Genomic DNA, 21,324 nt, shown 5'->3' on the forward strand with positions numbered 1-21,324 from the left:
TGTCACACGGATGCTTACATGCGAGAAATCGCACCCTCGCATTGCACACGGATGACATACAGATCATGGAAACATTTGTGCGATTCTCATCTGTGAAAAACAGACCGATATTTTATACATTGTGTGTGACGCTGGCCTTAGTGGCAAGTCCAGGAAGTGGCAGAGCCAGTGGAGAGCAGCATGTGAAGTAGCAGGCCTAAGTCAAGAGGCTGCTAGGGGCAGCATGGGCCTAATACTTGGAGCAGTGGATTGCCAAAAATACCCTTCAGTGTGATTCTGTCTAATAGCCTGGGGCAACCTCGAGATGATGTCGGGGACCTGGGGAAATCTGAGCCTGTGAAGCTACGGGGGGGGGGGGGGGTGACTGCAATTGGAATATACAGCTAGTGTCATGGTTAGGACATGGTTAATGTCCCGTTCTCTCAGGGTTGAAATGGTTGGCCTCTCTTTCAAATGGAAGGGGCATTTATACTCACTCCTAGCTGGGTTTCTTTGTCAGCTACACGTTTTGCTTTGGTTTGTGTGCCTGAACCCTGGAGTGTGCGCTCGGTCTGCACTGTGTTTACCTTGTCCTCCGTGTGTTACTCTGTTTGCTATTCTGGATTTCTGACCTCAGGCTTGGCTTCTGATAATCCCCTGTCTCGTTCCTTTGGTACCTCGTGATCTCCTGGCTCCGATCTTTGCTTATTGGTAACTCTAGTGTTTATCCCTTCTCTGTTCCCCGGCATCTGGCTCCATCCTTTGACCTCCTCCCACTGACAAGTCTAAGGTCCTGTTGGTTACCAGGTTAGTACCTGGCATTTAGCTCATCTCCGTTGCTGCTGTGTGCAGCTCTCCCCGCAGCATTAATACCCGGGAGCTGTGACAGCTAGCAGTGGTGAAGACTCCCTAGGGCTAGAGAGAAGTCAGAGGGACATCCTACCTATACTGAGAACCAGAGCGGAGGTTGTACCCAGTACATGTGGGAAAGATGAAAACTCTTTGGGCCTTATCCTCTACATCTTCCTGTAAATGCTGCAATTCACCAAGTAAAAGTTTGGTTGTTTATATGAACCTTGTTTCTCCTGGATTAATTGCTGCCCTGGTTCTAGAACATGGATTTCTGGACTCAGAAGAGGCCTGCAGCCCTATAGTAAGTGTGATGCACCTGACAGCAGCACACCGGGACACGAGATGTCTGGAGGATGCCAACGTGAGTGGGAACCTGAACGGACCCCCAAGGGGCACATGTACATAAACAGCAACATCATAATCTGCAGTATGTTTACTTGTTCCATCCGATTCCACAATTTGTGGCAGTTAGAAAAAACAACAAGCTTCTGATTGTCTAATTGACCAAAGAGTTTAATAAATTTCATGAATATAGTATCCCAATTGGTACCGTCCAGCATTTCAACCATTCAGTGGTCAGGCCGTTATTTCGTACACCGGATCCCCAACTCTTATTTTACCCCTCTTCAAAATCTTGTAATATTGCCCAAACAATGGAGACGACTTGAACACTTTTTTGTCCTCCGTGTCACAAAGGCGATAACTGAAAGAACATTAAAAGCCTCATTAGACCATTGCATAATGTTAAAGATGAAATTGGGGGAGGGGAGAGGTGTAATTAAGATCAAACAAAAACTGGCCTTGTTGTCCATTACAACCAATCATAGCTTTAATTTTTCAGTAGCAGAATATAAAATTAAAGCAGAGCTTTGATTGGTTGCTATAGGAAACAATCAGATCTCCCGCAAGTATTTAAGATAAAAAGTTTAATTTTTTTGCAAAAACAGCCAAATATTAAAAATTATGAAACTCAGGGTGCTGCGTTTTATTTTTATTGATAAAAAAAATTAAAAAAAATGTATACCTGGCCTAAATTATATAGTTTAGGGCCTTCAAAGACATTTACATGCTTGCCAATCGTCCTAAATTTTCTGAAACTCCTAGGCCAAAATATATTATGTAAACCCCACCCAAAACTGGGTGTTTAATGGGGGTCCTGGGGTGCGCAGGAGCATTCCCACAGATGGTTAGGGGAAAACGTTGCTGATGGGATTTGTATGACTTTGTGGCCGAGTGGATGTCTACTGCCATATCAAAATGGGGATTTTCACACACATGGGGTAGAAGGAAACATTATTGTGCAGGGAGAAACCACGGGGGACATATGGCCTTTTTTGTTTTTCACAGATCGTCCATTGACTTGTGACTAGAGCTGGGCAAACCCAAACAGTAAACCCCTACTGTGAGCACAGACCCCAAACACTGACTTGACCAGGAAGTTCAGGTTACTGTGCGGATTCAGTTCTTCGAACACCGGGTGTTTCTCACACTGTCATTTACATAATCATGTGGCAAAACCTGCCTCTTGCTCGGTGGTAAAATCATTACCGCTGTTTAGAGATCCACAATTCTTAAGCTTTGATGGGAGGTATAAAGTTTACCTCCAGTCACTGGCATCGGACTGGTGGGACTACTCCTCCCATCAGCCTACACCTGCTGTCGCTAACAGCGAGAGCACGCAGCAGCTGATGGGAGCATTCAGCCAGCATCTGCACTCAATCATTTAAAAGAAAAAAAAAAAAAAGTGTGGGGTCCTCTGTATTTTTGATGACCAGCAAGGCAAAACTGACAGCTGTGGGCTGCAACCCTCAGCTGTCAAGTATAGCAAGACTGTTATTAAGAATATGAATAGAGGGGTCTCCACGCTTATTTTATTTATTTTTTTTATTTTAAAAACAGCGCAGGATTTCCTCCTTTATTTTTGACAACCAGTCAAGCTAAAGCAGGCAGCTGGGGACTGGTATTCTCAGTCTGGCAAGGGGCCAAGGATATCGGCCCTTGCCAGCTTAAAAATTGATGTGTCAATTCTGGCACTTTGCATAGTAATGGAGGTGCCAAGATGCGACTGTCCAGGGTGAGAACCACTGAGGAATGAGCTACTGCAAGCTCAGCATTGAGGTTACTGCAGGTTACTGAGGCTGTGTTCCCAGCTATGCCCCTGAACTATGGTATCCTCTGTGACATCACGACTAGCACAGTGAGAAAGTTTCATGGTGCAGTGCTGAAATCACTGCAGATCTCCCAGTGATCTCACCACAGTTCAGGTGCTGGCTGGGAATGCAGCCTCAGTGACCTGCGGTAACCTTGATGACATCACCGCTAGTCACTGAGGCCGAGCTTTCAGCAGCTCATTCCTCAGTGGTTCTCAGCCTTGACAGTCGCATTTTGGCACCATCCATGTTGAAAATGGTTTATCCCAGACATGGATTACAGTGGGGGACAGAATGATAGACAGGTGAGGGATTTAGTTTTTTTTTCCCTTTTTGTTTGTTTTTTTACAGGAGACCATGGCTTCAGTGGAATGGGAATTCGGTGAGCATAACTCTTAAATAAAGTGTGTTTTTTATTTCAAATAAAAATACTTTATTCTGGCTGTGTGTTTAATTTACAATATAACTATAGGATTAGTAATGAATAGGCATCTTCTACTTCTATTCTGGTACCCAAACTTTATTTATTTATTTATTTTAACCGTTTGGCTAAACATCCAGGGGTTTGCCTATCATTCCTTGTGACTATTTGGCAAAACATTTAAACATGGCTGCAGTCTTTCTAGACCCCAATGTGATCGTTTGGCCGAAATGATTGCTTATTAAATGTCACTGGATGAAAACATCTATTTTGGTCAACTAGACTATCATGTATGGCCAAGGTACTGCTTGGCTGTGAGATCCCCACTGGCAGGCTTGGACTGGCCCACAGGAGAGCAGGAGGATCCTCCGGTGGGCCGTTGTGCAAGAATGGGCCACCACTTTCTTATATGAGCAGTACTTGGCACAATATACCTGAATCACTATGTACAGACAAAGGCAGAATCTTATTCATTTAACAATCTACCCAGTTCATTGTTATATAAATCTGTGATAGAGGATAAAGTCACATTTGCATCAACCAGAAAAATGGGGGCCTGGATTTGGTTACTGGTGGGCCCTTGGCACCCCTGTCTGACTGCCCACTGGTGATACACCAGCGATTTCTATGGACAAAAACCACATTAGAATTCGGTATATGCCTCTTTTGTAGGCTTACTACTTAGCTACAGCATTATAGGTTTTACAATCCAGACATAGCTAGGGCCTTCAGCACAGGCAGCGACTGGTGCGGATCAAAGGGCAGAGATTTTTCTTCACTAAAAAGTGGTTATATGTGGCTCTAAAATGAAAAGGGAAGAAACTCTAAAAAATAGTTTTGCTTAGGAGTTGTGCAACTAGATTTTTTTTATTTAATGAAGATTGTCTCCATGGGAACAACTACAAACAGTAGTCTGATCCCTTCAATCTGGACTGTACTTTTCAAAGGTTAGCATGAATCCTATACACGTCCCGTTTGTGGACTGTTCCCATGGAGACATTAGCAAAAAGAGCAGTAAGCACAAAAAAAAGCCCCAAGAACTTGTCATATTTTATTGTAGGGAAATATCTCCGTTAGCACCAGTTACCAACCTGCGCAGCGTTTTCAGAGGCTCAGTCATATTAATAATTCCGGTATCAGGATCTATAGTGGTCAGGATACATCTGTCAAACAAAAAAAAGAGGAGTCCGTGATCCTATTGATACCAGCATTGGCTTACCTCGTAAGGGAACATTGGGGACACTGACCTGAAACACGGGATGACGCGCTTCATAGTCACCTGATTGCCAATCTGTATTTCCTTCCAGGTGTCCTGCAGGACAACAAGAATGAACAACAACATCTGGTGACGGCCGGCTGAATGCCAATCAGAAAAAGAAATGCGTGCACACTTTGTAGGATTTTAGAATAGAGCATCCACCCAATGCCAGGAACCCTTCAGGTCTTCAGAAGTGGGGAAGAATTTTGTCGCAGCTCTGAGTTGCATGAAAAAGTTGCCTTTTTTCACTCCCGTTTCTACCAGCTACTCCAAAAATGGGCTGAGCTGGGAGTTATCGCCATGGGTCGTCCATTTCATGACGAGCTGTGACACTACTCACTCATGAAGTCAGATTTTTGACATAAGTGTGACCACCATGCCACCAGGGCCGGTTTTAGATAAAGTGGAGACCGACAAAATGTTAAAGTGGGGCCCTCACATATTGCACCATCACACAAACATTTCGGGTGTATTTACATGCATTAGGTTGAGGCCATTAAACGAGCGTGATCAGCAATATTGTAGTAAGACACTTGTTTCTCCACCTCTTTACACCGGCTGAGGAAGAATGATGGGCACAGAATGATCACTAGTAGATCAATCTGCCCCCTTATAGTATCTTAGCAGCATATCTGAGGTTTTCAGGCGATGTGCCGCTGGGTAAAGTGATTTTTGTTCCAGCATAAACAAGCCAATCACTCGATGAATAGGCAGCATTTTGCATGTTTAGCATAATACACACCATAGTCCTCCACATAGTATAATGAACCCCCATAAATTATAATACACAGCCTATAGTCCTCAATAGATTACAATGCTCCCCCATAGAATGGTAAAGTTGGGAGGGACCTCCTGGGTCATGGTGTCCAAACCCCCCCCCCTTTCAACGCAGGATTCAGTAAACCAGAGACAGAAGTCTGTCCGGCCTCTGTTTGAAGACTTCCATTATAGGAGAACTCACCCCCTCTCATGGCAGCCGGTTCCACTCATTGCTTAGCCGACACTGTCAAAAGTTTTTCTAATAGCTAATCTGTATCTTCCATTCAGTTTCATCCCATTGCTTCTCGTGTTTCCATGTGCAAATTAGAATAAGAATGATCCCTCTACAATGTGACAGCCCTTGAGATATTTGTAGATAGCTATTAAGTCTCCTCTTAGTCTTCTCTTTTGCAAGGTAAACATTCCCAAAGTCTCTAACCGTTCCTCATAGGACATTTTTTGCAGACCGAGACCATAGCAGCCCTTGTGTCCTCTGAGACCTTCAATTTAAATATAAAAGGGTGCGTTTTTGACTCTTGTTTTGACTGATGGTTTGCAGACCAGTCACCATCCTGGTCTCTCTTCTCTGAACTTGCTCCGATTTGTTAATTTTTTTTTTTATTTATTTTTTTTTAAATGTAGTGCCCAGAACTGGACACAGTATTCCAGATAAGGCCTGACCAGAGAGGGGGATAATTACACCAAGTGATCTAGACGCTTTGCTTCTCTTAATACATCCTAGAACGGTGTTTGCCTATTCTGCTGCTTCATCACACTGTTGACTCATGTGCAGTCTGATCTATTAGTATACCCAAGTCTTTTTTCACACGTGCTGTTGCTTAGCCTGAGTCCTCCCATTCTGTATATGATTTTTTCTTGGCCAGATGTAGGACTTTGCAATTAAAACCACCGATAGTTGCTGCCCACAGTTCAATTTGTTTTAGATATTTTTGAATCCTCGCTCTTCTCTAGTATTAGCAGTCCCTCTTAGCTTTGTGTCATCAGCAAATTTAATCAGATAACTTCAATTCCTTCATCTAAATCATTGATAAAGATGAACTACACCGGCCCAGGACAGAGCCCTGTGGTACCCAATTTGAAACTCTTCCAATTAGATGCGCAGCCATTTGTGATCACTCTTTGGGTCCAATCACTGAGCCAGTTATGAATCCACCTAACTGTAGCCTTGTCCAATCCATACTTTATTTCAATAAGGATGGTATGAGATATTTGACTTTGCTGAAGTCAAGATATACTAAATCTACCACGTTACCCTGATCCACCCAGTCATTCCATCATAGAAGGAAATTAAAGTTAGTCTGACAACTTCCTAGTTTCAAACCCATGATAGCTCTTTTTTTTAAAAAAAACAAAACAAAAACAAAAGACACACACACACACACACTTCACTCTCATACATGTTTAATAACTTGGTCAAAGATCTTTCCTGGTATAGAACTTAAGGTCACTGGGTCCACCTTCTTCCCCTTCATGAAGATGGGGACAACATTTGCTCCTCTCCAGTATTCTGGAACTTCTCCTGTTCAAGAATTTTCAAATATTATGGAGAGTGGTTCAATAATTTCCTCTGCTATTCTTTCAGTACCATAGGATGCAATTCATCTGGCCCTGGAGACTTGAATTCATTTATGCTAGTTATGTATTCCCTCGCATCTCCCTGTTTATAGATCATGTGCATTCTTCTATTCTTCCAATAGCGCAGTGAAGATCAGTTGATGTTACATTTGCTTTCTGAGAGAACACAGATTGCAAAGTAGGAACTTAAAAGTTCGGCTTCAACATTTTTTTTTTTAATATAAACACTGGGGAGAGTGAAAATGGGGTCATCTCTGATTAGCAATAAAAACAAAAAGTGTATATATATATATATATATATATATATATATATATATATATATATATATATATATATATATATATATATATACACATACATACATACACACTGAAGATCCCGGCGTTGCCTGGGCATAGTAAATATCTGTGGTTAGTTATAGCACCTCACTTCTCTTATTTTCACATCACGCCTCATTTTCCCCCCTCACATCTCATTTTCTCCCTCACTCCTCTCATTCCCCCCTAACACTTGTCCACTATTTTCCCTCACTCCTCTCATTTTGCACTCACACCTTTTCATTTTCACCTCACACCTCTCATTTTCACCTCAGTATATACATGTTTGTCATCTCCCTTATATATAGTATACACCTGTATGTCATCTCCTGTATATAGTTTATCTCCCCTGTATATATTATATACCTGCTGTGTCATCTCCCCTGTATATAGTATATACCTGTATGTCATCTCCTCCTATATATAGTATATACCTGTATGTAATCTCCTCCTGTATATAATATATACCTGTGTGTCATCTCACCTATATATAGTATATATCTGTGTGTCATCTCCTCCTGTATATAGCATATACCTGTATGTCATCTCCTCCTGTATATACTATATACCTGAAGGTAATCTGCTCCTGTATATAGTATATACCTGTATGTCATCTTCTGTTATGGACCTGGTGGTTAGGAGCACCAGGAATGACCTGATGGTTAAACTAGAACTAAGGACAAGCTCTGGGGAAGTGGGAACTCTGCTGACCGCAAACCCTACTCCTATCACACACACTAGAAATAGCCGTGGAGCGTACCTAACTCTCCCTAGATGCCTCTTCACAGCCTAAGAGCTAACTACCCCTAAAGATAGAAATAGAAGCCTTACCTTGCCTCAGAGAAATTTCCCCAAAGGAAAAGGCAGCCCCCACATATATTGACTGAGTTAAGAGGAAAGTCACAAACACAGGAATGAAACAGGTTTTAGCAAAGGAGGCCAGACTTCACTAAATAGTCAGAGGATAGAAAAGGGAACTATGCGGTCAGCACAAAAAAACTACAAAAACCACGCAGAGTATGCAAAAAGACCTCCACACCGACTCACGGTGCAACTCTGCACCCCCAGAGCTTCAGGCTAGCAAGGAAATATCATGATGGCAAGCTGGACTAGAATTTAGCAGTACTAAGAAATATTTTCAGGCACCAATAACAACAAATGAACTCGCAGGGACTTAGCTTCTGCTGGAGTAGACAGGTCAGAGAAGTCCAAGAGAGATCTGAACCAATACTGAGACATTGACAGCTGGCATGAAGTAACGATCTGAGTGGAGTTAAATAGAGAAGCCAGCCTAGCAATAAATGAGGGCAGCTGAGAAAGCCAACCTCAAGGACCAGCAGTTCCACTCAAAGCCACCAGAGGGAGTCCAAGAACAGAACTCACCAAAGTACCATTCCTGACCACAGGAGGGAGTCCGAGAACGCAATTCACAACACTCCTCCTGTATGTAGTATGTACCTGTATGTCATCTCCTCCTCTATATAGTATATACCTGTGTCATCTCTCCTGTATATAGTATATACCCGTGTGTCATCTCCCCTGTAAATAGTATATACCTGTATGTCATCTCCTCCTGTATTAGACCTCGTTCACACGTTATTTGGTCAGTATTTTTACCTCAGTATTTGTAAGCTAAATTGGCAGCCTGATAAATCTCCAGCCAACAGTAAGCCCACCCCTGGCAGTATATATTAGCTCACACATACACATAATAGACTGGTCATGTGACTGACAGCTGCCGGATTCCTATATGGTACAGTTGTTGCTCTTGTAGTTTGTCTGCTTATTAATCAGATTTTTATTTTTGAAGGATAATACCAGATTTGTGTGTGTTTTAGGGCGAGTTTCGTGTGTCAAGTTGTGTGTGTTGAGTTGCGTGTGGCGACATGCATGTAACGACTTTGTGTGTCGAGTTGCATGTGACAAGTTAGTGTAGCAAGTTGTGTGCAGCAAGTTTTGCGCGTGGCGAGTTTTATGTGTGGTGCCTTTTGAGTATGTGCAAGTTTTGTGTGAGGCAACTTTTGCATGTGTTGCAACTTTTGTGCATGTGGCAATTTTTCCGCGTGTGCAAGTTTTGCGTGTGGCGAGTTTTCCATGAGGTGAGTTTTGCACGTGTGGCGAGTTTTGCATGTGGAGAGTTTTGCGCGTGGCGAGTTTTGAGCGGCGACTTTTGTGTTTCGACTTTTATGTGGCGAGGTTGGTGTATGTGTGGTGAAATGTGCGCTGAGGGTGGTATATGTGTTCGAGCACGTGGTAGTGTGTGGCACATTTTGTGTGTGTGTTCATATCCCCGTGGTGGTGAGTATCCCATGTCGGGGCCCCACCTTAGCAACTGTACAGTATATACTCTTTGGCGCCATCGCTCTCACTCTTTAAGTCCCCCTTGTTCATATCTGGCAGCAGTTAATTTGCCTCCAACACTTTTCCTTTCACTTTTTCCCCATTATGTAGATAGGGGCAAAATTGTTTGGTGAATTGGAAAGCGCGGGGTTAAAATTTCACCTCATAACATAGCCTATGACGCTCTCGGGGTCCAGACGTGTGACTGCAAAATTTTGTGGCTGTAGCTGCGACGGTTCAGATGCCAATCCTGGACATACACACATACAGCTTTATATATTAGATATTTAGAGTATATATATTTCAGATTCTGCTAACCTGATCCAGGATAATGTGCACTTTTGGTTGCGAAATTTAGCGGCTGCAGATCCACAGATTGTAGGTGAGCCACCATATCTCAGTGTCAAGAAGATTTTATGGATCTAATTTGAGCTTCTGATTTACAGAAGATGTCAATCCAGGACTGCATTAGGTTTTTTAGATATGCCTCCTCTTTCCATTTGATAGACATTTTCTTCCTTTTTAACATGTGTTTAAAGTTCTCTTCATCCATCCTGATTTCCTTAATTGCTTTCTATTCTTCCCTCTTTTAGCGATTGTTAACCCCTTCATGATGGAGCCCTTTTTCATTTTTGCGTTTGGTTTTTGCTCCCCTTCTTCCCAGAGACATAACTTTAATTTTTCCATCAATATGGCCATGTGAGGGCTTGTTTTTTTGCAGGACAAATTGTATTTTTGAATGACACCATTGGGTCCTCAAAAATAGAAAAAAAATAAAATAAAAAAAATTCCAAGTGCGGTGAAATTGCTCTGTAGAGATTGTGGCAATTGCGTCCAAAATACAAACAAACCACGAATTGATGAAAAGTGCGACTTTACCGACAGCGTAAAACGTTGTGCTACACTTCTCCCACTAGATGGCGGCACTTGAGCGATTCATAAGCAGTAGATCCTCGTCCTTCACATGAGGCGAGAAACGATTTTGTAAAAGTAATTCCCATTTCTTGTTTCAATGGACAGGAAGGTTCACGGCTTTGGGAGATCTAAGCATGTACCGATTATCCAGAATTTGCACCCATCGAGGGTGTAATCCAGACGCCCTACAAGAGTTTTCAGATTTTTATTTTTTATTTTTTTTGGGGGGGGGGGGTTGTCCATCCTTTACAGTTTCCGGTGGTTCATCTAGTAAAGAATGAATTGTGGATTTGCCATGATAGTCTGCCCTATGTAGCACAGGTGATTGGAAACTGCGATCATCCAGTCTCCCATGGAGACTATTGAAGCCAGGAGGGGGAAAAATAAAATAAAAAATAAGCCTCAAAAACGGAAATACCTCTGGTCCTTAAGGGGTTAAAGAGACATCACTAGGGGGAGCCGACTATATAAAGATTCATACATCCACCACTAGGCAGAACTCACTGCATATGGATTCAAACGGTCACCATTATAGGGGTGGACCGAGGATATGAATTATACAGTTACTAGTGAGCTCACTATAAACCGAATTATACAGCCACCACTAGGGGGAGCTCATGACATACAGATCTATACAGCCACCAACAGTGGGAGCTCACTACATACAGATTTATACAGCCACCACTAGAGTGAGATCACTACATATAGATTTATACAGTCACCACTAGGAGGAGCTCACTACATATAGATTTATACAGTCACCACTAGAGGGAGATCATTACATACAGATTTATACAGACACCACTAGGAGGAGCTCACTACATATAGATTTATACAGTCACCACTAGAGGGAGATCATTACATACAGATTTATACAGACACCACTAGGAGGAGCTCACTATGTACAGGTTTATACAGCCACCACTAGGGGGAGCTCACTACGTACAGGTTTATACAGCCACCACTAGGGGGAGCTCACTACATATAGATTTATACAGCCACCACTAGGAGGAGCTCACTACATATAGATTTATACAGTCACCACTAGAGGGAGATCATTACATACAGATTTATACAGACACCACTAGGAGGAGCTCACTACGTACAGGTTTATACAGCCACCACTAGGGGGAGCTCACTACGTACAGGTTTATACAGCCACCACTAGGGGGAGCTCACTACGTACAGGTTTATACAGCCACCACATACAAGTTTACACAGGCACCACTAGGGGGAGCTCACTATATACAGATTTATACAGCCGTCATTAGGGGGAGCTTACTGCAATGAATTCAAGCAGAATAGTAGAAATCAAGTGCATTGAGCTCCCCCTTGTGGTAGCAGCCGGTAAAGGCTGGACTGGCTATAGAAGTACACCACTGGTAATGGAGGAGTATCAAGATGGAACAACAACAACAACAAAAAAAAAAAAAATGAAACAAAAATAAATGAAAAGCTTACCTCAGCAAATGCCTCACATCCAGAGAACACTACATTAGGGCGGAAATTTCTCATGGATACTTTATTTTCTAGCTTGGCGTTTAGGTTTTCAAGGGATGCTTCAGAAAGTACCAGATAAGGGGCAAGATCAGGATACGCCACCTGCAGGACCAGGATGGAAAAAAGCCAGGGCATTGCTGAAACTCAATAATTGATCATGATTACGAAGATTAACACAGATGCTGGGGGAAGATAACAGGAGGAACTCTGCAGCACCAAAGTCTATAGCAAGATGCCTGGTGTTACCCTTACCACTCCCTCCATGCACTACATGAAGTTATCTGTACCAATAGTATCAGAAGCAGAAAGTCCTGGTGACCAGAGTCAAAGTGAAGTTTTTACCCAATTCACCAGTCTGGTATGGTGGAGGACTGGCATTTTTTTGAGTCTCTCCCCCCCCCCCCCCCCCCCAATAGGTCAGTAGTGATAAAAGCAGGTGAACTCTGCCCAGGCTCCCTTATAAATCAGAAAGTGAGAAAACACTAGATATATGTCACTGTATTTGACTGCATCACTTGTTTTTTTTACCCAGAGTTCACCTTTAACATCAACCATGACACCGACTCACCTGACCGCTCTCGGTATACAGTGGAAACTCATTTTTTGGATTCCTGGTCTTCATATGTTCTTCAAAATAAACAAGACGATAGGTCTGGACGTTCTTTAAGTAGTTGGTTGCCCAGTCTGAGGCTTCATTTCCACAGTCTCTGCCCTGAACCTCATTGCCATGAACTCTGAAAGAAAAAAAAACATAATGGAGTCGTGTGCTGAAAACACGCAGTCAACTTGAATCTCAGGGTCCCAAGTCTGATCTTATACCTGGGAGCAGAATATTGTCTTGGCCCATGTAATGTCTCATAAATGAGCTTAAGGAGGCACTGTATACACCAAGCTCCCCTAATGCGGACTACAGACCGACAAATTCATCTTTTAAGGAGCAGTCCCATTTTCTACTTTTATGGCCTGTGTCATCCAAGCAATGTATGAAAGATGCTGGTCCAAGATCAGCTTGCGCTTTGGGAATGGACCCCACCACTAAGTGGAGAGGTGGTTCTTTAACTTGAGTGAAAGTTTGGAAAATTGTACACGATGGATGTGAGGCAAACGTACAGTATGGGAGCAACCTTCTATCACATACTTGCATGTAAAGACTGCATTTGTTTTCGGCAGTTCTAGCGGGATTTGGAGGACACCAATTTCTGGGGCACAGAGAGTTAAGTGATCCTTGTCAGCAGTCGCAGTTATCAGCAGCAGTCGTGGCTCTTGTCGGGCTGTAACGTGAACCTTGTCCTCCTTTACAACAAGCCAATGTCTGGAATGAAAGATTATTCAGGTGTCAGGTCATAATCATTTCATACACATCCATTTACTCACCCCCCTAGTCAACCTTATGTGCATCTCAAATCCAAGACTCTCAGGAGAATGGTCTTCAACTGCAAACATGGTCCCATGGCTGGGCCCACAAGCAAAGCAGGAACATAGATTCTCCTCGCGCACAACCACTGGAAGATGCAGGGAAAGGTTACATTGGCTCTACAAGAAGGATCGGCTTTATTCAACCCCGCCCCCCCAAAAAAAGAAGAAAAAAAAACACCACTTGTCCATGTCTGGTGTTGCAGCTCAACCCCATTCATATGAGGGGAAAAAAAAAAAAAAAAAAAAAAACACCATCTAGCAATGGAGTGGATGTTTGCTTTTCAAGACATCATGGGTTAAAAAAAAAAAATAATAATTATAATGATATGGCCACCCACGATACACAATACCCTTTCAGATGCCCAAAAAGTAGTGTATGGTGACATTTCCTCTCACTCAAAGAAGAGGTTCTGTAGGAGCCAACTAGGGGTGACCCGGGGTTGGTGATAGACCAGAGACTATACATTCCTGGAAAAGTTCTGGTTTCCATTGCTTGACTTCTCATCTGGGAGCCAGTATATGGTCAGCTCACAATTTGGAGGGCTCCGTGCCCTCCGGATCATATACATATATACATATCTATCCAGTTTAGGGGTGTTCCCAGTCATGGCTGGAGGGCAGTGGCTCAAGTTTAGGTGGCCAGCCGGCATCTCCTCTACTTTAAGGTCACAAAACTCAAAAACCCAACACAATATAGAAATCCTGGACATTGTTCTATAGCGGGGTTCAGTTGGCATCGGCCAGACATTTTGTGAGAGAATCATGGACTTGTTGGGAATCCTCTCGCAAGCCGATGCATGAAACATTAAAAGCAAAGGTCTTAGAATTGCTAGAACGGCCATGTTATATCATGAGTTACTGAGCCTGCCAGGGTTTATCTTAGCAACTGTATATTTGTTATGTGACATGAGTCAGAGTCACCTAATCTGACCCCACTATTGGCATTAACCCTTCATATGACTACACCTATAAACTCCCCTCGTACATCGAGACCCGAGGCTGTATTTTCAGTATAGGAAGCCTTGTGACCACACGTGGCTTCAGTCTGACAGTCAGGTCATTTGATTATTGCAAGAGTACCCAAATCCATCCTCAAACCCCTCATGTGTGTATATATATATGTGTGTATATATATATCCTTCAGAATGTTCAGAATGGAGAACTTTTTAATTAATTATGACAATGCATCTAAAATAGTAATAAAGGAAAAATACAAGCTTTGTTTTAAATGTTTTACCATTTCGTGTTTGCATCTTCTACACAGACCTATGCATTTCCATGGCTACAGACTACAAACAAACCTTGTGTAGTCTGATCCTACAGTCATACCCTGCATTTATACACTATATGGAAATAAAGGACAGGGTCCTACTTAGGTTATGGGGCCGTTATTTGGTGTCAGGGTAGGCCCCTCAGCTCCAATATAGAGAAATCTTAATTCTTTAGCACAAGACATTGTGGACAATTGTAGCATCCAGCTTCGTCGGAACAGTTTGGGGAAAGACCTTTACTGTTCCCCAGCGCACAAGGTCCATACAGACATGGAGGGAGAACATGACCGGCTTGACAGAGCCCAGACCTCAGCCCCAAACAACAGCTAGACAGGCGATTGTGATCCTGGCCTCTCCCCATCATCAGGGTCTGTGATCCCGGCCTTTCCCCATCATTAGGGTCTGACCTCACAAATGATTTTCTGGATAAAGGGGCAAAAATTCCAACAGACCCCTCCAAAATCTTGAACATGGGCCCATAATGTCACATAACTGGCTCCATACTTAGTCTTACTCAGTCCTGCTATGGGCACATTACACAGGAATAATCCAAGTAATTTCCATCAGTGGTCTGCCCCCATGACTGAATACTGGCGGGGAGAATAAAGATCATTTTCTCCCCACTGTATTTGGCTGCGCTGTTAACCTGCAGATTAACCCCATATGTGCAGGTTAACAGCGTTATTACTGGTGACAGGTTCCCTTTAAAGCATACAAGGTGGATTTCCACCTTAAATGGGTTGTCCTCTAAACAACATTAATATCCTATGCACCAGATTGATAACTATATGGCATCTCCGGGACCCTGTATCAGTGGACGAGTGGTCCCACATGTGCCTTACTCCTCCATTCCTGTGATCAGTGGGGTGGGTTTCTGGCTGTCGGCACTCTTGCGTTGATCATCTGTCTTGTTAGATATGGAAAAACCCCTACAGCCCCTTAAAGGGAACCTATCACCCCGTTTTTTAAAGATTAGATAAAAATAGTGTGAAATAGGGGCAGAGCTGGGCTTTACATTAGTGCCTTTTTGGTGCCTTTACAGCCCCGTTAGGCTGCCGAAATACCTTTGTGAAGTGGCCTTTTTGTCCTGTCACTCAAGTTGGTCAGGTCGGATGGGCGTGGTCACAGCGCTGTTTGTCCCCCAGGATCCTGCTCATCATTACGTTGGTGGCGTAGTGGTGTGCGCATGTCCAGCAGGCGAATCCACTGCCCAGGAGATGAATAACAGCGCGGTCTTCACTATTCAGCCGTTTACCGGTGGGCGCGGCCATCTTTCCTGTGGCCGCGCCTGCGCAGATGGAGCGCTCTGCTGCCCGGGGCTTCAGGAAAATGGCCGCCGCGATCTCCATCTGCACACGTGCGGAATCCCGCGGCCATTTTCCTGAAGCCCCGGGCAGCAGAGCGCTCCATCTGCGCAGGCGCGGCCACAGGAAAGATGGCCGCGCCCACCGGTAAACGGCTGAATAGCGAAGACCGCGCTTTTATTCATCTCCTGGGCAGTGGATTCGCCTGCTGGACATGCGCACACCACTACACCACCAACGTAATGATGAGCAGGATCCTGGGGGACAAACAGCGCTGTGATCACGCCCATCCGACCTGACCAACTTGAGTGACAGGACAAAACGGCCACTTCACAAAGGTATTTCGGCAGCCTAACGGGGGTGTAAAGGCACCAAAAAGGCACTAATGTAAAGCCCAGCTCTGCCCCTATTTCACACTATTTTTATCTAATCTTTAAAAAACGGGATGATAGGTTCCCTTTAAATGATGACCACCATACATGTATGGGAAAAACCAATATAATAGCAGCCTATCTCTGCATACATCGGAGCGCTTACAGAGTGCTGCTCCATGCGCATGTTTGGATCTGCAGTCAGAGCCGCTTGCACCTGTTCACACTAGCTTTATTCTGCTCACAGGTGCTGGTCAGGTTTTCTGTGGCTTAGTAATGGAGGTTGTGACTCCTGTTTTCTGATGCTGCATCCCTTCACATGCCCGTATAAAACCGCGGTATGGCTAAAGAAGCTAGAGATCTTCTCCTGTACTTTGCAATGTTAAACACCTACAGCACACGGATGTCATCGGTCTGCTGCATGCATTTTCTACAGACTTTCTTTGGCCCTTTTATCTAAGCTGCTAAAAAATCACGGGCATCTGTTTTAAAAAAAAAATAAAAAATGTCATAGGGATAACAAAATTGTACCAATAAAAGTTACAGCTAGGTTACTTAAAAAAAAAAAAAATTTACAGGAATTTCCATTTCACCCCACTTCACTTTTTTCCAGTATATTATATGGTAAATTGAAATGTGACACTCAAGACCCAACTGAAAAAAGGAAAAAAAAAAAAAAAAAAATTTTGCTGGGCTCTACTGTCCTGTTAGACCACATTCACACGTTCAGTATTTGGTCAGTATTTTACATCAGTATTTCTAAGCCAAATCCAGGACTGGGTGATAAGTGGTGACGTGTTTCTATTATACTTTTTCTCCACTCCTGATTTTGGCTACAAATAATAATGGAAAATACTGAATGTGTGAACGTGACCTATAATAAGCCGTTATTTTCACAGAAAAAAAAAAAAAAAAAAAAAAGTTCCTTTCACTACTAGAAATAAAATTGAACCCAACATAAGTCACTAGAATGGGGTTGTTGAGGGCGGTCAACCCTGGCACAGCCGCGGATCTCAGTGACGCCAAAACACAGGGTCTGGAACCGCAGCGGTGACCCACGGAGGGTGAATACCTGGAGAGTTTCCCATTTTTTTGTCATTTTACAGTTTGGGCCTCACTTTCCTGACAGTGGACAATCCCTTTTACGAACAGTGTGTGCGGTCACGGTGGTCCCCAGGTAACTGGTCTTCTATTTGAAGCTCCGCAGGGGTTGGGACACTCCAACTCCAAACACATCCCGACAGGACGCGACTACCAAAGTGTACAAGGAGTCGTAGTCGGACCACAGTGAGAGAGCCACCGGCTGGAGATCACGGTCCCAGGCCACGGTGCTGTGCAGGTGGCGACATCCCCCGTACCTGTCTCGGAGGGGTCCGTTTTTCAGCCCGTACTCTCTACACTCCGCTTCTTCAAGGGCGTTTCCTCTACACGACTTCACAGGATAGAGGAACAGTTGGGACACCTCGCCAACCTTCCGCAGCTGCTTCTTTTTCCTTCTAACTAGAAAGAGCCAGGTGACCGCCACCAGCCCGGCCGCGCACACCAGGAGACTGCGCTGCTTGCGGACGGCCTCCATGACAAAAAAAAAAAATGCTACAACTAAAGGAAGGGTTCAATTCCTCCCAACTGACCTCTGAGCCAGCGCTGAAAAAACAAGTGTTCACCTCTTCATAAAGCTTGGCTCCAGGCCCAGGCGGAGGCCGCCACTGATCGCTTATTTAACTATTTCCAATCATTAATTTAGTCCATCAGGTCATTTCCTCCAGCCACTCTTCCCTCTCGTTCTGGAACGGATAGAGTTAAAAAAAAAAACCTCTGCGGCTCATCAGTGATTCGGGATCGTTAACCTCATTATTAGGCCGTTTTAACTATTTCCTTTCCAGGTTACTCAGGGAACATCACCTATAAAGTCTCCTTCAGACATCAAGGATTTTCCACATACGAAAAAAACTGGCCGAGTGTTCGTTTGTTTTTATCATCAGTGTTTTTCATAAAGGATGAAAATATATTGCAAATCTCCTATCCAGATCACAGATTGTACACTCAGGCCGTTTTATATAAAAAAGATTTGAAAAGTTGCAAAATTTTGGTGCAACTCAAGACTTGTGCCATTTTTGTCCGGCTCTGACAAAGTTGTCAGGGGTCAAGGCGGGAGTGACATTCATCAAATTCACAAAGAGCTGCAGCGTTCACAAAACCACAAATCTTACTCCATCCAGCAGGGACTGGAGTAGGATCTGCGATGAGGCGCACACAGAGACCCATTGATTACAATGGGGGAGTTTGATCTGCAATTTGGATGAAAAATAGAGATTTCTTTTTTTTTTTTTTAGACGTTTCTAAAAAAAAAACCACCACGGACATGTGAACGGCTCCATAGACTATGTTGGGTGTGTTCTATCTGCGGAAAGAATGAATAGAACAAGGTAAAGGACTAAGGCTACGTTCACACGATCCTTTTTTCACTGCGGATTTTTCAAGTCCTTTTTTGGAAAATCCGCAGTGAAAACCGCGGTGCTTTTTTTCTGCGGATTTGTGTCCTTTTTCTACTGCGGATTCCACTGCAGGTTTCCAACTGCAGTTTCCTATTGGTGCTGTTGGAAACCCGCAGCGGAATCCGCAGAAAGAAGTGACATGCTACTTCTTTTTTCTGCAGGCAAATCCGCGCGGATTTTCCTGGGGAAAAAAGGATCGTCGGCACAGCGGGTTTTGTTTTCCATTGGGTTACATTGTACTGTAACCTACATGGAAAACTGCTGCGGATCCGCAGCTGCAATTCCGCTGCGGATCCGCACCAAAAACCGCACCGTGTGAACATAGCCTAACAGAAACCTGAGGGAGACCTGGCGTGAACTAACGGCCCAATTCATCATCGCATTTTTTGCAGCGTTTTGCCGTGAGTCCCAGTCAGTGACTTTTTTTATTTACAACAAGTTCATCAGCAGATTGTCGCTTTTTTATTGTCGTCTTTTGTTGTTTCACTTTCTGATTTTTACATCAATGTGGCTTTTCCAGATGTTTTCAGCTCATCCAATGCGACTATTTGTAAAGGTGTTGAATTTTTGCACAAATGTAGTCTAGTCCCCTACTAAAGTATTTTATTTTTGTACATTCCAAACAGGGCGCTAATCGTGCACGCTCCAAACAGGGCGCTAATCGTGCACGCTCCAAACAGGGCGCTAATTGTGCATGCTCCAAACAGGGCGCTAATCGAGCACATTCAAAACAGGGCGCTAATCGAGCACGTTCCAAACAGGGCACTAATCGAGCACGCTCCAAACACAGTGCTAATTGTGCACGCTCCAAACACGGTGCTAATCGTGCACGCTCTAAACAGTGCACTAATCGTGCACGCTCCAAACATTGCACTAATCGCACACGCTCCAAACATTGCACTAATCGTGCACACTCCAGTGCGCTAATTATGCACGCCCGAAACACGGTGCTAATCGTGCATGCTCCAAACATGGTGCTAATTGTGTACGCTCCAAACAGTGCGCTAATCGTGCACATTCCAAACAGTACCCTAATCGTGCACACTCCAGTGCGCTAATCATGCACGCTCCAGTGTTAATCGTGCACGCTCCAGTGCACTAATCGAGTACGCTACAAATAGTGCGCTAATTGTGCACACTCCAAACAGTGCACTAATCGTGCACACCCCAAACAGTGCGCTAATCATGCACGCTCCAAATACGGTGCTAATCGTGCGCGCTCCAGACATTGCACTAATCGCGCACGCTCCAAACAATGCACTAATCGTGCACACTCTAAACAGTACACTAATCCTGCACGTCCCAAACACGGTGCTAATCGTGCACGCTCCAAACAGTGTGCTTATTGTGCACACACCAAACACGGTGCTAATCGTGCACGCTCCAAACATTGCAGTAATCGCGCACGCTCCAAACATTGCACTAATCGTGCACACTCCAATCAGTACGTTAATTATGCACGCCCCAAACACGGTGCTAATCGTGCACGTTCCAAACAGTGCACTTATTATGCACACTCCAAACACAGTGCTAATCGTGCATGCTCCAAACACTGCACTAATCGCGCACGCTCCAAACGTTGCACTAATGGTGCACACTCCAAACAGTGCGCTACTCGTGCACGCTCCAAACAGTGCGCTAATCATGCACTCCAAACAGAGTGCAAATCGTGCATGCTCCAAACAGTGCGCTAATCGTGCATGCTCCAGTGCGCTAATCGTGCACACTCCAAACAGTGCGCTACTCGTGCACACTCCAGTGCGCTAATCGTGCACACTCCAAACAGTGCGCTACTCGTGCACGCTCCAAACAGTGCGCTAATCATGCACGCTCCAGAGTGCAAATCGTGCATGCTCCAAACACGGTGCTAATTGTGCACATTCCAAACAGGGCACTAATCGAGCATGCTCCAAGCAGTGCGCTAATCAAGCACGCTCCAAACACGGAGTTAATCGAGCATGCTGCACACAAGGCGCTAATCATGCACGCTCCCACAGGGTGCTAATGGAGCACACTCCAAACAGGGCGCTAATCAAGCCCTTTCCAACAGTGCACTAATTAAGCACGCTCCAAAGAGTGCGCTAATCGAGCACGATTCAAACAGTGCGCTAATCGAGCACGATTCAAACAGTGCGCTAATCGAGCATGATCCGAACAGTGCGCTTATTGAGCTTTATCCAAACAATGTACTAGATGAGGATGTGATTCAAAATGTGCACTAATCGAGCAAGCTCTGAGGGTAGGTGCACACGGTCAGCAAACGCTGCGGGTTGGAAGCTGCGTACTTCCACAACGTCAAACCCGCAGCCTCCAGATGTTACAGCATAGAGGATAGGATTTCAAGAAATCCCATGTCCACTATGCATCCAAAGACACCCG

At 44.1% G+C, this 21,324-nt stretch overlaps 1 protein-coding gene across 2 annotated transcripts; it reads right to left on the reverse strand.

The window, feature by feature from the left end:
- Window positions 1-1,317: 1,317 nt before the first annotated feature.
- Window positions 1,318-18,134, reverse strand: LOC143804289 (mitochondrial amidoxime reducing component 2-like). Of its 2 annotated transcripts, none has more exons than XM_077282238.1 (7): window positions 17,809-18,134; window positions 13,227-13,400; window positions 12,657-12,822; window positions 12,050-12,190; window positions 4,650-4,714; window positions 4,494-4,565; window positions 1,318-1,534 (listed from the first exon to the last, which is right to left on the reverse strand). In XM_077282238.1, exons 1-7 carry the CDS (start codon window positions 18,024-18,026, stop codon window positions 1,408-1,410), a joined length of 963 nt encoding a protein of 320 aa, XP_077138353.1. In that variant the 5' UTR covers window positions 18,027-18,134; the 3' UTR covers window positions 1,318-1,407. The 2 variants fall into 2 exon arrangements, with proteins under 2 accessions (XP_077138353.1, XP_077138354.1); XM_077282239.1 differs by lacking the exon at window positions 17,809-18,134 and adding an exon at window positions 13,476-13,587.
- Window positions 18,135-21,324: the final 3,190 nt, after the last annotated feature.

Source organism: Ranitomeya variabilis, chromosome 2, assembly GCF_051348905.1.
Source record: "Ranitomeya variabilis isolate aRanVar5 chromosome 2, aRanVar5.hap1, whole genome shotgun sequence".
NCBI lineage: Eukaryota > Metazoa > Chordata > Amphibia > Anura > Dendrobatidae > Ranitomeya > Ranitomeya variabilis.